General features: G+C 41.7%; 1 protein-coding gene across 1 annotated transcript in view; it reads left to right on the top strand.

The window, feature by feature from the left end:
• col6a1 (collagen, type VI, alpha 1) overlaps positions 1–13,152 on the top strand; it is a 48,215-nt gene extending 35,063 nt beyond the window's left edge. Inside the window, exons 26-35 of the mRNA XM_050075108.1 lie at positions 639–704; positions 4,173–4,208; positions 4,558–4,594; positions 6,128–6,136; positions 6,238–6,371; positions 6,778–6,884; positions 8,088–8,274; positions 8,367–8,538; positions 10,003–10,032; positions 10,370–13,152. Of these exons, the coding sequence (XP_049931065.1) occupies positions 639–704; positions 4,173–4,208; positions 4,558–4,594; positions 6,128–6,136; positions 6,238–6,371; positions 6,778–6,884; positions 8,088–8,274; positions 8,367–8,538; positions 10,003–10,032; positions 10,370–10,989 (1,398 nt within the window). The 3' untranslated portion in view covers positions 10,990–13,152. The remainder of the gene's footprint in view (positions 1–638; positions 705–4,172; positions 4,209–4,557; positions 4,595–6,127; positions 6,137–6,237; positions 6,372–6,777; positions 6,885–8,087; positions 8,275–8,366; positions 8,539–10,002; positions 10,033–10,369) is intronic.
• The last annotated feature ends 377 nt before the right edge of the window (positions 13,153–13,529 follow it).

Raw genomic sequence — 13,529 nt, 5'->3', positions numbered from 1 at the left:
AGCACACAGATCTGGTACTAAAAGGTGGAGCTGTGAACACTGCCGTCGTCAACACTACTTGATGACATGAATCCATTAATGCACCTTAAATTTCACTGTGACAACTTTGACCATCACTTTAGTTTTTATATGACATGCGCTGTTAGTTTGAGTGGATCTTCAAGCATTTATATGTATTCATTTCGACCAGTCAGTGTGAACTGCATATATTCTAATCCTCACCCACAGAAAAAGAAGCGTTGTTGTTCTGAAAATGTTGGCATGCAGCCTCTATGGACGATATACCAGGTGCAGACTTCCATCTGTGTCACCAGTGATGAGGAAATACAGGGTACCTGCCCACATTTAAGAGTACTGTTTATGGTGGAAACACTTAACGGACATAGGGTCTAGGTACCATGTCTGAAGGGTTACCTCTGGTTCCAAAGGTACTACACCGAAAGTGTTTGGTGGAAATGTGGCTTTAGCCAAATGCGCCCATGGTTGCTCGTAGAAGTTGCTTGTTTCCTTCCAGTGCCTCCCTGTATTCATCTACAAGTGTTTCATCCTTCCAAAAGTTACATATATTTTTTAAAAAAAGAAACTAAATACAGGTATGGGCCACTCTCTCAATCTCCTTTAATCTTCTCTTTTCACAGAACAGCCAGCCAGGACCTGAAGGACCTAAAGGGCCCAAAGGTCACAGAGGACCTGAGGGCAAGCCGGTAAGAATACCACAGAGCCGCAGCATGAGCTGTGTGTGTGTGTGTGTTGTAGGATCGTCTGCATGTGTATGCAAGTTTGAGGGACTGCCATTCACACATGTGAAGTAGACCCCTCCCTTCAAGACATTAACCTACTCTGACATTCAAACATAATTTTGGGGTCGTTTATTACCTACAGCGGAACATTCAGCTGAACCTGAGTTTAACCTGGTTTGGCTAAACTGAAAGTTACATTTTAATTTACTTATTTATAAAGCGAAGGCAGCAATGTGTTAGTGTGTGAGACTGTCACTCAGCATGAAGCCCATTCATTCAAGACATTAGGAAAGAGTTCATGAAAAATATATTTTCATCTATGGAAAAGGGGCTAAATCTTATCCAGCAGCTGGGCACTGTAGTTTTATACAAAGGCCACTCAAACAATTTTTCCAGTGTCCACTCGCAGTATTGTAGAAAAAAAAATCCCCTGTGGCTCGAAAAGCATTCTCTCCACAGACCATCATAATAAAAGAGACAATTCTTTTATTATGAATGTTTGATCCATGGAGGTTTTATATTTGTAAAACTTTCCTTGACCCAAGTAAAGTGATTTAAAAATCCACAATGTCATCACAATAGAGCACCCCCGGAATGGGTCCTAAAACCGGGAAATGGATTAGCATTTTAGCGCTCATGGTTCTCTTATCTCAAAGTCAGTGGGTTTATGGTTAGATGTCTGAAATAAGGTCTGTGGTTAACACAAGCTAAAGAGACTTAAATGTTTTGTTCTATGAAATAAAATACGTCAGTAAATACCAGGGGCAATTCTAGGACCAGAGGTTTAGGGGTGCTGAGCACCCAGAGAGCTACACGGCCAGGCAAGATAAATTTCACTGTTTTGTACATTTTAACACTTTTGGGAAAGTCTGTGACTAAACCATCAAATCTGATAAAGGTTATTTAAATGCTGAGCCACAGCAAAAGAGGAATGGATTGGAATCATAAAAGAAACATATCGTAACCCTAATTTCTGGGGGAAGCTCCTCAACATACACATAAACAGTATGTATGTTTCTGGAGTAAACCAGCCCCCTATAGTGAGTACCAAAAATACCAAAAATGGACCTTGGACTTATTTTTTGGACTTTTATTTGAAATGCAATGCACAACATGTAACATTAACACATTAACAGTAATTGACTTTTTCAATGTTTGTCTCTGCCTTTTTCCTTCTTGTCTGTATTATATAATACAAATACATAAATAAAAATACACTTCAAAAAAGAAAAGTGCTTGAAATCTACAAAATAATAATAATAAATACACACAATAGGAGTTATAATGTTAATGGGCATCCAGTCAGTTAGCTAGTCAGTAGCACCTTGGCTTTAATATTAACACATGCACATGACACAACAGCTAGCTTCTCTCATTCCAATTCAAACAGAGGACAGTGGTACTGACCACCTGTAACGTTTCCTAGCTAGAAAAAACGTCAGCTAACTCCTACCTAACAGCATAAACAGTGACCTACGATTAAATGCAGAAAAAATGAGGACTGGTAATGATAATAATGTGTTGGTACTGAGTGGTGGAGGTGAAGAAATGTGCCACATATCCTGGTTTCAGCCAGGTACTTACACCACTACTGCACATGGAAGGCAGCGCATTGCTCTGTGCAGATAGGGCGCTCAGAGCCCGAGTTGGGGAAAGGTGGGAGGGATGGGGTGGATCAAACCATTTTTGAGGCAAGGGGCGTGCTGCTGTATTTTTGTTGTTAAAATATTACGTTGCAACCAAGTACTGTATGGTTTTGACACTTTTCTAGCTTGTTAAAAAAGGACATACAGCAAAAAAAAAAAAAAAAAATCTCTCAAATTTTAGGGGTGCTGGGATTCAATTTAGGGGTGCTTCAGCACCCCCAAAAATGGTCTAGAAACGCCTATGGTTAATACGTCACTTGTGAATTTTGAAGCTTTAATGTGCCTTAAAAAAGGCAGTTGCTAACAAGTGGCTAAATGCTCGTAAAGTCATGCAACCGTAGTGTAGTTTGTTTATAGCCTCACGTAAGGTTTTTACCTCTGGCGATTACATTTAGGCTTCGAAAATCATCAAAGTGGGGTTCATTTGTGATGATAATCTCGCAGAACAAAAAGTTATCATAGATGTTAGTTTGCCTCAGAGCTTACTTTCTGCAATAATCCAAAATCCAATGGAAAAATCCCACAGGCTTTTTGGCGAGGGAACCAGGGCGACGTTAACTTCTGTGTCGGGATACAGAAAAACGTCATCCCTGCAGCACTCTGTTGGTTGGCTTACTGCTTCCACCTTAGGAGACACTGCCAAAGCATGTACCCTGCATCATTACATAGCAATGATGAAATTTGTTGTTGTTGTATTTTTATAATCAATTGAATTAATGTAATCAATTAGTTGTTACAGCTAGTCTTTTAATGGGATGACACTAATTATCTAAATACAGAATATAACCAGACCTTTAGTGAGATGGGCCAACAAGAGCAAAGCTAAACCCAGCACTGTGTGTTTCCCCGCCTGTGGGCCGAGGTTTCTACTGATCCCATAGACCTCCAGTAACTGAGCCACAGCTAGCTAATCCCCCTACTCAACATGAAACCACATGCAAAGGCATAAAAGATGGCGTCCCTTAGTTTCCCTCACAGTATGTTGGAAAGATGGTGTAATTCCCTTTCACCAACTGGCAAGTGAACTCTTGTGGTATTGGACCATGTGAAAAGATGAACAAAGATCGGATCTAAATTTAACACTGTGCATGAGGACATGTTCTCAAGGCAGAGTCCTCAAACTCTAACCTTTCACACTCTCCCTGCTTTCTGTCTCCTCCTCCTTTTCCTCCTCCTCTCTCCTTTCCTCACCTCTGGCTTGTGTCACTGCTGCATATTTCTCTACAAACAGTTTGCATCATGTGTTCTTGGGACAGTTTCTCACATCTAAAATTAACGGCCGTCTCTCTCCCGTGTGTGTGTGTGTGTGTGTGTGTGTGTGTGTGTGTTTGTCTGTGTGCACACATGCAAGCTATGTTGGCGTCTTTGTCACAGAGAAGAATGCCGTTAAACTGAGTTTAATGTCTGGTAAAACAAAACAGATGGTTTTCCTGCAGCCCAGCGAAAAAACAAAATGCTGTGGCAATGAACTTTTGGAAGATTCACATGTTGTTGCAGAAAGATAGCAGCGCACACAAATGTGTGGGTGTGGATGTGGTTTTTCAGTGACTGAGGGTTCTGGTTTGCCGTGATGGTTTTTCCAAAGAATCTTTTTTTTTCTTTTTTCTTAATTCCACTTAAAAAAAAAAAAAGAGTCTTCCAGTTCTTGCTCTGTCATCTTGAAATCAGACCAGAAAAACTTTTGTCTGGCCAGCTTTTTTCTTGAACAGATAAACACATCTATCAGGGAGATGAATCACTCAGTCCCACTATCTTCTTTTCTCACTCGTTCTCTCGTCTTCTTCAGGGACTTCCTGGGCCTCCTGGACCACCAGGAACTGATGTGAGTATAAAGAAAAATCCAATCAGTCTATTTCATCTGACCCTTCGCCCTCATTTTCACCACGGGACAGGTCGGCTAAGCATGACAGACTTAATTCTCCTCGAGGCTGCACTGGTTTTGACTCTGAAACTGATACTGTATGTTCAGTCCAAAGCCACACATTCAATTTCCTGAACACAAAAAAACTCACAGCCTCCTACCGACCAGTCCTCCGAGTAAAATATCACCATTGTCATGTTTTATTTTTCATTCTGGAGCAGCATGAAACAGTCTAGTTTACATAAAGTTATGTAATGTGATTTAACGGTGCATTGCTGTACTGTAACATGTACTCCTCCGCTCTCTTCAGGAATGTGAAATTCTGGATATCATCATGAAGCTCTGCTGTGAGTTCAACGCTCAGCATTTTTGCACATTGAAGCCACATGTACACTACGTTAAACGCTGAGACCCTGATAAGCAATCGAAACGTGAAGAATTTGAGGGTTAGGCAGGTTATGTTTTGTTAGGCTCTCTGCTGGAAAGATGGTCTTCATAAAACTTGGCTGTCTATGTAACAGAGAGACGCAAATACTTCTGAAACTGGTACCACATAACCAGAGAAAACAGAGGAAAAGGGTTGTAGCATTTGCTTTAGCTCAAGAGGTAGACAACCTACAACTACCAGAATGCCCACTGGACCAGGCCTATCAGGCCCAGGGCCCAAAGTGCCAGGGGCCCCCTGAGCTTCACCTGCAAAATGTCACTCAAATTAACACATATCGACACAAAATGACCTCAAAGGGACACAAAATGACTACAAAGAGATACAAAATGACCAAAAAGACACAAATATAACTTACAGAGTCACAAAATTACCTTGAAAGAGAGACAAAGTGACAACGAAGACACAGAGAGGGACTAAAAGAGACACAAATATACCCTAAAAAGACACAAAAGGACTGCAGAGACACAAAACGACTACAAGGAGAAACTCAGTTACAGAAAAAGACACAATTATACCTGAGTCACAAAATGACCTTGAAAGAGAAACAAAATGACAACAAGTCATGTACAGGAACAACAAAGGGACACAAAACAACTACAAGGAGATACAAAATGACCAAAAATAACCTTGACAGAGAAACAAAATGTCAACATATAGGAACCACAAAGGGACACAAAGCAACTACACAGAGACACAAACTGACTTTTAAAGAGACATAAAAGAACAACAAAGAGACACAACTAGACCGTTAAAGAGATACAAAATGACTGCGAAGAGACACAAAACGATACAAAATGACCAAAAAAGACACAAGTTTGGGATCAATAAAGTGCTATCTATCTATCTGAAGAGTCACAAAATGACCTTGAAAAAGACAAAAAATGACAAAGAAGACATGAAGGGGAACTTCAAAGAGATATGAATATACCTCAGAGACACAAAACGACTTCAAAGAGACATAACGATCAAAAAGACACAAATATACCACACAGAGGCAGAAATTGACCTTTAAAGAGACACAAAATGACAACAAAGACATAAAAAGGATCAACAAAAACACACAAAATGACTACAAAGAGACAAAATGACCAAAAGAAAACACTGATCTCTACGTATTCATATTTACAAACAGGAATTTTAACTACTTCATTTAAAACTGCCTTTTGTGCTAAATCTGGTTCGTGTGCCCTGCCTCTGAACTATTTGTATCAGAGGTGGTAGCAGGTGTATGACAATGAGGAAGTAGTTCGAGCAACAGCCCTAGAGACAGTGAAAATCTACCTGATGATACAAATTTTTACATAGTTCATTTACCCATACTACCCAGGCTGTTACAGTATGATACAAAGGTGGTTAAAAACCTGTATCAAAGTATCTCTTTGATTAATTTTCTTTTCTTTTTTTTCTTCATCTTCTCCAAATATCGTCACAGCTTGTTGTGGTAAGTTTGAGCTCAATCTAAAACACAGTCATCGTCATTATAATGGTTGCTCATGCTCGACGGCTGTGATCATATGTGATTGTGTTTGTGTGTGTCTCCAGAGTGCAAGTGTGCGCCCATGGACCTGTCGTTCATTGTGGACAGCTCAGAGAGTATCGGTGATACAAACTTTGCTCTCTCCAAAGACTTCATCATCGCAGTCATAGACAGACTGACCAAAGACCAGCAGCTCAAGGTAACTTCCTTCTCTGAATCCGTCTTGGGTTTTGACATTTGACTCCGCTGTATTTCATATTTATCCATGTTGGCACAGCCTCCTTGGGATAACCGCCATCTGACCTTTGTGGATTGTGTTGTTTCTTCAAAATGACACCAAAACCGTTGCAAAAAACTGTTAGGAAATGATGTTAGGAAAAGCTGCGCTCAGAACAAACCTCAAAATAGAAAGTGTGAATGAAAAATATTGTCTCGGGTTTTGGAACTTGCTTTTATGTCTCTCCAGTGACTCTCCTCTCCCAGTGTGGATATAATTACTCAGGATGGGTGGGACACAGAAATGTTGACAGAGGAAAACACATGCTCGTAGACAAAACACACGCAGCCCAAAACACACGGTCACCATGCAATGCTTTTCTTTCCAGTTTTCAGGTAATGAGTCCGGGCTGAGTGTGGTGCAGTACAGTGGATCCAAAGCACAGGAAAAAATCCGACTGGGCGTCGAAGCTGCCACCCTCAACGAATTCAAACAGTGAGTTTGTGAATCCACAGCCCTGCTGCCTTTCTTTTCCTCTGGCCCTCTCCTTAACAACATACTGCAGCATTGAGTCAGAACTAATTCAGGTCTGAAGTGGACTTTACACAATGATACTGTTTCTTGACCGTCAACTGCTTCACACTCGGTTTTAATTTTTTTTTAAAATACAGCCATGTCTTGATGACACTCTTGATGGCTAACTCGAGGCCAACCATTTATCCTGATCCCAGTCTTTGTGCTAAGCTAGGCTAAAATACAATCCAGACTTACGTGACTCTAGTGAAAGATTAAATATATACCACACCTTGAGTTTGTAGCAAAGCAGCAATGTTTGCATAGGTTTTTATGTCTTTGTGCCGGCGATAGCCGCGGCCATAGGCATTATGTTTTCAGGTTGTCAGTCCATCCGTCCCATTCTCCTGAACGTCTCAAGAACACCTCAAGTGAATTTTTTCAGATTTGGCACAAATGTCCACTCAAGATATAGACTGATTATGGATTAATGGTGGACCTTGCCTCTGTCTCATTCTCGTAAATGTGATATCTCAAGTACATCTCGAGGGAATTTCTTCAAATTTGGCACAAACGTCCACCTGGACTCAACAATAAACTGATGAGATTTTGGTTGTCAAAGTTCAAGGTCACTGTGACCTTGAGTCTGTCTTATTTTCGTGAATGTGATGTCTCAAGAAGGCCTTGAGGGAAATTCTTCAAATTTGGCACAAACATCCACTCAGACCCAACAATGAACTGATTAGAATTTGGTGGTCAAAGGTCAAAGTCATTGTGACCTCAAAAAAAAAACATGTTTTTGGCCATAACTCAGGAATTCATGCGCTAATTATGACAAAATTTCACACAAAGGTCCAATAGGATTAAATGATGAAGTGATGACATTTTATATCCAAAATGTCAGAGGTCAACTTCACTGTGACATCATAATGTTCTGCATAAAACACTTTTATTCAGCATCATATCTCAGGAACATAAGGGGAGACATTTGGTCAGATACTGAATTGGTGACACTAATCTTGGGTGTCCATCTTGAAACTATGCTGATTGTATAGATCTTCTGTGCTGCCACATTAAAGATTGACTGGTTCGTAGAGACATACAACCGCAAGGCAGTAATTCCATTTTTTTTCTGTCACTCATTTTCTTAAAAAGACACTGATTTGATTTTGTGTGTCTGTATAGGAAAGTGAGAGAGTTGCGCTGGCTGGCTGAGGCTACCTACACAGGCGAGGCCCTCGAATATTCCCTGGACAACACAATCAAACTGATGACGCATGACAACAAAGTTGTGATTGTTCTCACAGACGGACGTTCTGATATTAACAGGGACAAGGTTCCCCTCAATGTACTCTGTGGTAAAGACCTCCGGGTGAGTACAGAGCACAGATATAGAAACAGTGAACGTTCATGCAACAATCATGAAGTACCTGTTAAACTGAAAACCTCTGTCCTCCTTTCCAGGTGGGCGGTATAGGAGTAAAGGACTACTCAGGCCGTGAACCCAACCAAGAGCAGCTCGGAGAGTTGGTTTGTAAGAGTGACCCCAAACCAGGCTTTCCAATTGTGCTGGACAACTATGCCCAGCTGCTGGAGGACTCTTTCCTGCAGAACCTCACATCCAACATCTGTCAAGGTAAACATACACACACACATTATTGATAACTTCCATCAAGTCAATACATTTGTACCAACCAGTGTAGTGGTAATTTTGGTAATAAAAAAAAATGACGAAAACATTCATCAGCAACCTTTTTTCCATGACGAAGATGAGACATTAATGAGCGACAAAAAGGATCTTTGATATTTAAAAACTCAAACAAAATGTATGTTTTGTTTTCGTTGATGAGATGGCACTAAAATGTTAGAGGTGGCCCATCTGACCATATAAGGTAGTAACATGTTGGTAAACACCAGAAAACAGTCAGCTCCAGGATGTTTCGCTAGCCTGCAAAACACAAACACTGGAGTAGCATCAGCCATTAACTTGAGCTGTGAGCGGTAATTCAGCAGTAAATAATCAGCTGTGAGTGTCTGACTGTGGACGGTAGAGCTGTTGAATGGATTTGTGAAGTTTGTTAGTTGCTACGGTGGCTGTTAGCAGCTAGCTCCACTTGTTAGCCACCAAACCACAGCAGAGCCAGCAGCTGCCGGACTTGCCAGGTAGGAGGTTTGAGTTAGAAGCCCCTCTGTGACAAGCAGGATCAGATAAAACAGATTTTTAAAAGTGAAACTGCGTCATTCAGTGTTTTTACCAGTTTTAATCACCAGGGGTCTCATTTATAAAACAATATGTAGGATCCATACTAAAAAATGTACGTATGGACAAAAGCCAAAAGTGGTGTGCGCCAAAAACTATGTCACAATTTCTATAATCAGGATTCCAACTCACCATCTGCATCACCAATTTCCCGTCTTGGTTTCAAATTTCTAATACCTGTATTAGCCAAGCTGCAAGCCAACACGAAGTCCCAAAAACTGCAGTTCTTCTATTGGCCACTTGAGGCTGGCTCCAGAAGCGAGACAATCCTCATGGACCCTCATGTTAAAATGTCCAACTTTACAGCAGAAATAAACATGTTTACAACCTGATACAAAATGGTTTTGGTCTTTAGAGTTTATTTCCTTGTTCATGACAACTGCACGGGGTGAGTTTTTATGTAACTCACCAGTTCGCGTTTTATCAAGGTTTAAAGTTATGCATAGTTAAAGGCAGGGCTGCTTGAGTGACAGGCAGTCTGCAAGGCATCACCACAGTCTATGAGTCAGATCCACTCCTGGCTTTTCAACAGCTCCACCCGCCTGTTAGATATAGTCACTTTTGGATCCAAAAAACAAAGATGGCGACAGCCGAAATGCCAAAATGCCGGCTTCAAAATGGGAGTCCACAAACCAATGGGTGACATCTCTACACTATGTCCATCATTTATATAGTCTAACCTAATTGGATTAGTTTAAACAGAGTTGTCATTGAGTTGTCATTGACTAAAACCAATAAGCATTTGAGTCTTAGGACGAAATCTAAGAATCTGCTGTAATTTACACTGGTACCAACTCCCGAATAAACTGACTAATTAACCCCTGTTGTTCTCTCATTCAGAAAAGAAATGCCCAGACTACAAATGTCCCAGTAAGTCTGTTTTTCTTTTTCAATAATAATAGTTTTACACTTGGTTCACTGTTTTTTATGTTTACCTTTCTTACGGCTGTTGACCTGCTTTGCCATTTATATCTTTAGTAACATTTTCTCACATTCTATCTGTATTAATAATCAGATACAACAAATACATAAGATGTATGAGACATAAAACATAAAACCACCAACAAATTAAACCAATAAAATGTACAAGTGAATTTAAAATTGTATAAATGCTATGTGTCTGTCTTGCACATTGTTATCTCTGTAGTCTGTCATTAACAGAACCATTGTAAACAGGTACTGATCTGATATATTGTGTGTGTTACAGTCACTTTCACTGAAAGTGCTGATATTTTGATGATGATGGACAGCTCCGCCAGTGTGGGCCAGAAGAACTTTGAAACAAGCAAGGACTTTGTCGAACGCTTGGCCGAGCGTTTCCTGTCTGCCAAGAAGGCGGGTGGTGCCACTGTCAGAGTAGGTCTGGCCCAGTACAGCCGAAACGCCGCATGGGAGCAGGAGATGACTACCGACCTGACCCTGCTGATCAATAAGACAAAAGATGTGGCCTTCCAAAATGACGGCACCAACGTGCTGGAGGCCATGGACTTTGCCATTAAGAATTTACGTGGCCGCCGTGGTCGTGACCGTGGGGACGCATCGGGAGACAAGAGGAAGCTGGTGGTGTTCTCTGACGGCAGGTCTCAGGCCATCACCCCGGCCCAGCTGCAAAAGCGCGTTACTGATGTGGCGGATGCCGGCTTGGAGCTCTTTGTCATCGCTGTTGGCAGCCAAGTCAACGAGGCCAACCTCCGCACGCTGGTGAGCAGGGGGCGGCTGGACGACATCTCCTACGCACAGCGCCATCTGTTCCGTGTCCCAGACTACGCCTCTCTGCTCCGCGGGGTCTTCCACCAAACCGTCTCCCGCAGGGTGGCCATGCCCTGAGCGCGGGGAGAGCGAACAACAGGACCAACACGCTTTAGATTTTTAGTCCCAATATGAATAATCAGTCTCACTCATTTACCAAACACTGTGTTCGAGTTCTTAAAAAAAAAAAAAAAATGTCACAAAACGACAAATGATTGTGTGGCAGACAAATGGAAATGTCTTCAGTTCCCCAGGGACTTTTTTACCCTGAGCTCAGCATTCAAGGCAGACTATCTCAGGCTGTGTTCGATTTCCACCTCCTATTCTGGGACCATTAAACTATAACCAAAGTGATGGTGCTAACCTGAACCATGTCAGAGATGTAGAGCTCGTTGTGACAGTACACAACTAGCAGGAACTGCTGCCTGGCAAGCAAAGCGCAGGGTACAAAAGTCCCATTTCAAATGGGTTGCCTCGGTCCTGGAGAGCCACTAGTAGTCACCACAACTTCAATAAACTTCTAGCTTTTAAATGCATTGGGCTGATTTGTACTCAGGTATTCTGCATCACTTTCAGCTAGTCTGGACCCTCGACTAACTTCAGCTAACATGTGTGGGTTGAAAACAGCTCATTGGTAGCTCTCCAGGACCGAAGCTCCTGCCATTTGAAGAGTTTGTGTTTAAGGTTTAATGTGGACTCATTTTGTAGCTCTTACCACTCTTTCAAGTGGTGTCGAATTTGTGGTGTTACAACGTAAGCAAACCAAAGAACGTACAAAAACTGCTACCTTTAATGCAGATGTCCAATCAGTGTTGATAATGTCGTCTACTGAAGCAATAACTCTGTCAGTGTGCGCTTTATTGATAGACAAGCTGTTGTTTTTCTGCATTTGGAGCCATGCTTACATGCACCAGGATATATGCCATTGCAATATTTGTGCGCATCGAAACACCTGTTAATGTACAAACCTTTCATTATGTTTAAAATTCCGTGTGTTTCTTCTTCCAACCAGAAATGTGGGCTTTTCTTTTGCATCTCAAAAACCGTTGGTGAGTTGGTTTGTGCACGATGTACAGAGCCGACCATAACCAGGCGAGACGCATATTTCGAATGTGCTGTATTCAGTCCAAATGCTCCTAAACCTGAGTAATATCGGCACATCCCACCTGTCTTACACAGAAAATGTGACACTCAGAAAAAGGCCTTGTTTTGAAAATCCAAATGGAATATGCTGTTTACATGACCCGTATCAAATTCGAAATATTGTCTTATTCGTAAAAAAAAAAAGTGGAATATTAGTGTGCATGTAAAGGTAGTCACTGTCACGTCAAATGGCGGCGCTGGAAGCACAAAGAACAACAGATTTATAGCTGCAAACTCAGCCCTCTCATTCAACACAGCAAGCAGTGAGGAATTTATTCCCTCAGTTGACTCCACTTATCACCAACACTAATTACACGTCCACATAAAAGGTGGCATATTCTCCCTTTAATTTGGACGGCTGGCTCATGATTGGCCAGTCGGCTTTATTTTAGGTGTAGCCACTATAAATCATATTAAAATGGTCAGCTGGAAACTTTTCCAACGTGTTGAAAACTCACACCCGACATCACTTGAAAGCTCTGTTAGAAACAGGATATGACATCAGGCAGACTCCTAAACAAAACCATCAGCACTTCACCTGGTACTAATGAGGACACGACAGCTGGACTCAACATGTGTGATTCTGCCCGGGTGTGTGTGTGTGTCTGTTTGTGTGTGTCAGCACATCAATTACATGTGTATGTGTGAGGAGGTGATTCTTTATGTGTAGCCTTGGGCTGTTCTCTAAACAGTTGTGCTCGGGTCACTGGCTCATATGACAGAAACCTGTTCCTCTTTGGCCTCTGTCAAACACACACACACACACACACACACACCTACCTTCGTGCTTCATCAGTGAGGTAGGAAAACATCTGTCAGGGTTGAAAGCTGGAAAAGAAACCTAATGGGACTCATGCCCATCACACCCACATCCACACACAGAAGACAGTTTGTACCTTTTAGCTCAGCTGTAATTTCCACACCTTCAGTTTCGCTGTCATCAGTGACCCAGAATCACTGTGCTATTGATATTATCTGTGGTGCTATTAGTCTCAGTGTATCAGTCTCTACCCATGTTGTTAAAGAAGATATTTTTACCTGAGGGTGCAAAACCTCAGTAGTTTTGTAAGAGCTCCTTCAATAAAGGTTGCTACACCACAGTGTCTTGGTTCACTTTTGTCCACACACACAAATCTGTGGCTTCCAAAGCCGCTATAGACCGAAGCACAATAACTTCCGGGTAGAAAACTCCCACATCAGGTGCATAAAATGAAACTGCGCTGAGCAAGTTCTGCCTCAAGTGGTTAGTTTATAGCTGAAGTTCAAGGAGGCTACATCATCAAGTCCTGCCAAAGGACTGCTCAAATGTCAAGTATCATCCAAATTCTACCGAGGACAGAGTCCTTCCTTAAGAGAATCTTCAAGGATGCATGTTTGTATCCTAAGCGGGTATGAGCTATCCACACATGATTTGCTGAAATTTAAGGCGGGGCCTCCTTGATGAAAGCTGCGCCAGCGGAGCTCGGTAGGATTTA

This window comes from Epinephelus moara, chromosome 21 (genome assembly GCF_006386435.1).
Source record: "Epinephelus moara isolate mb chromosome 21, YSFRI_EMoa_1.0, whole genome shotgun sequence".
NCBI classification, from domain to species: Eukaryota; Metazoa; Chordata; class Actinopteri; order Perciformes; family Serranidae; genus Epinephelus; species Epinephelus moara.
The sequence above is the reverse complement of the archived record's forward strand: the minus strand, read 5'-3'. Positions and strand labels throughout refer to the sequence as shown.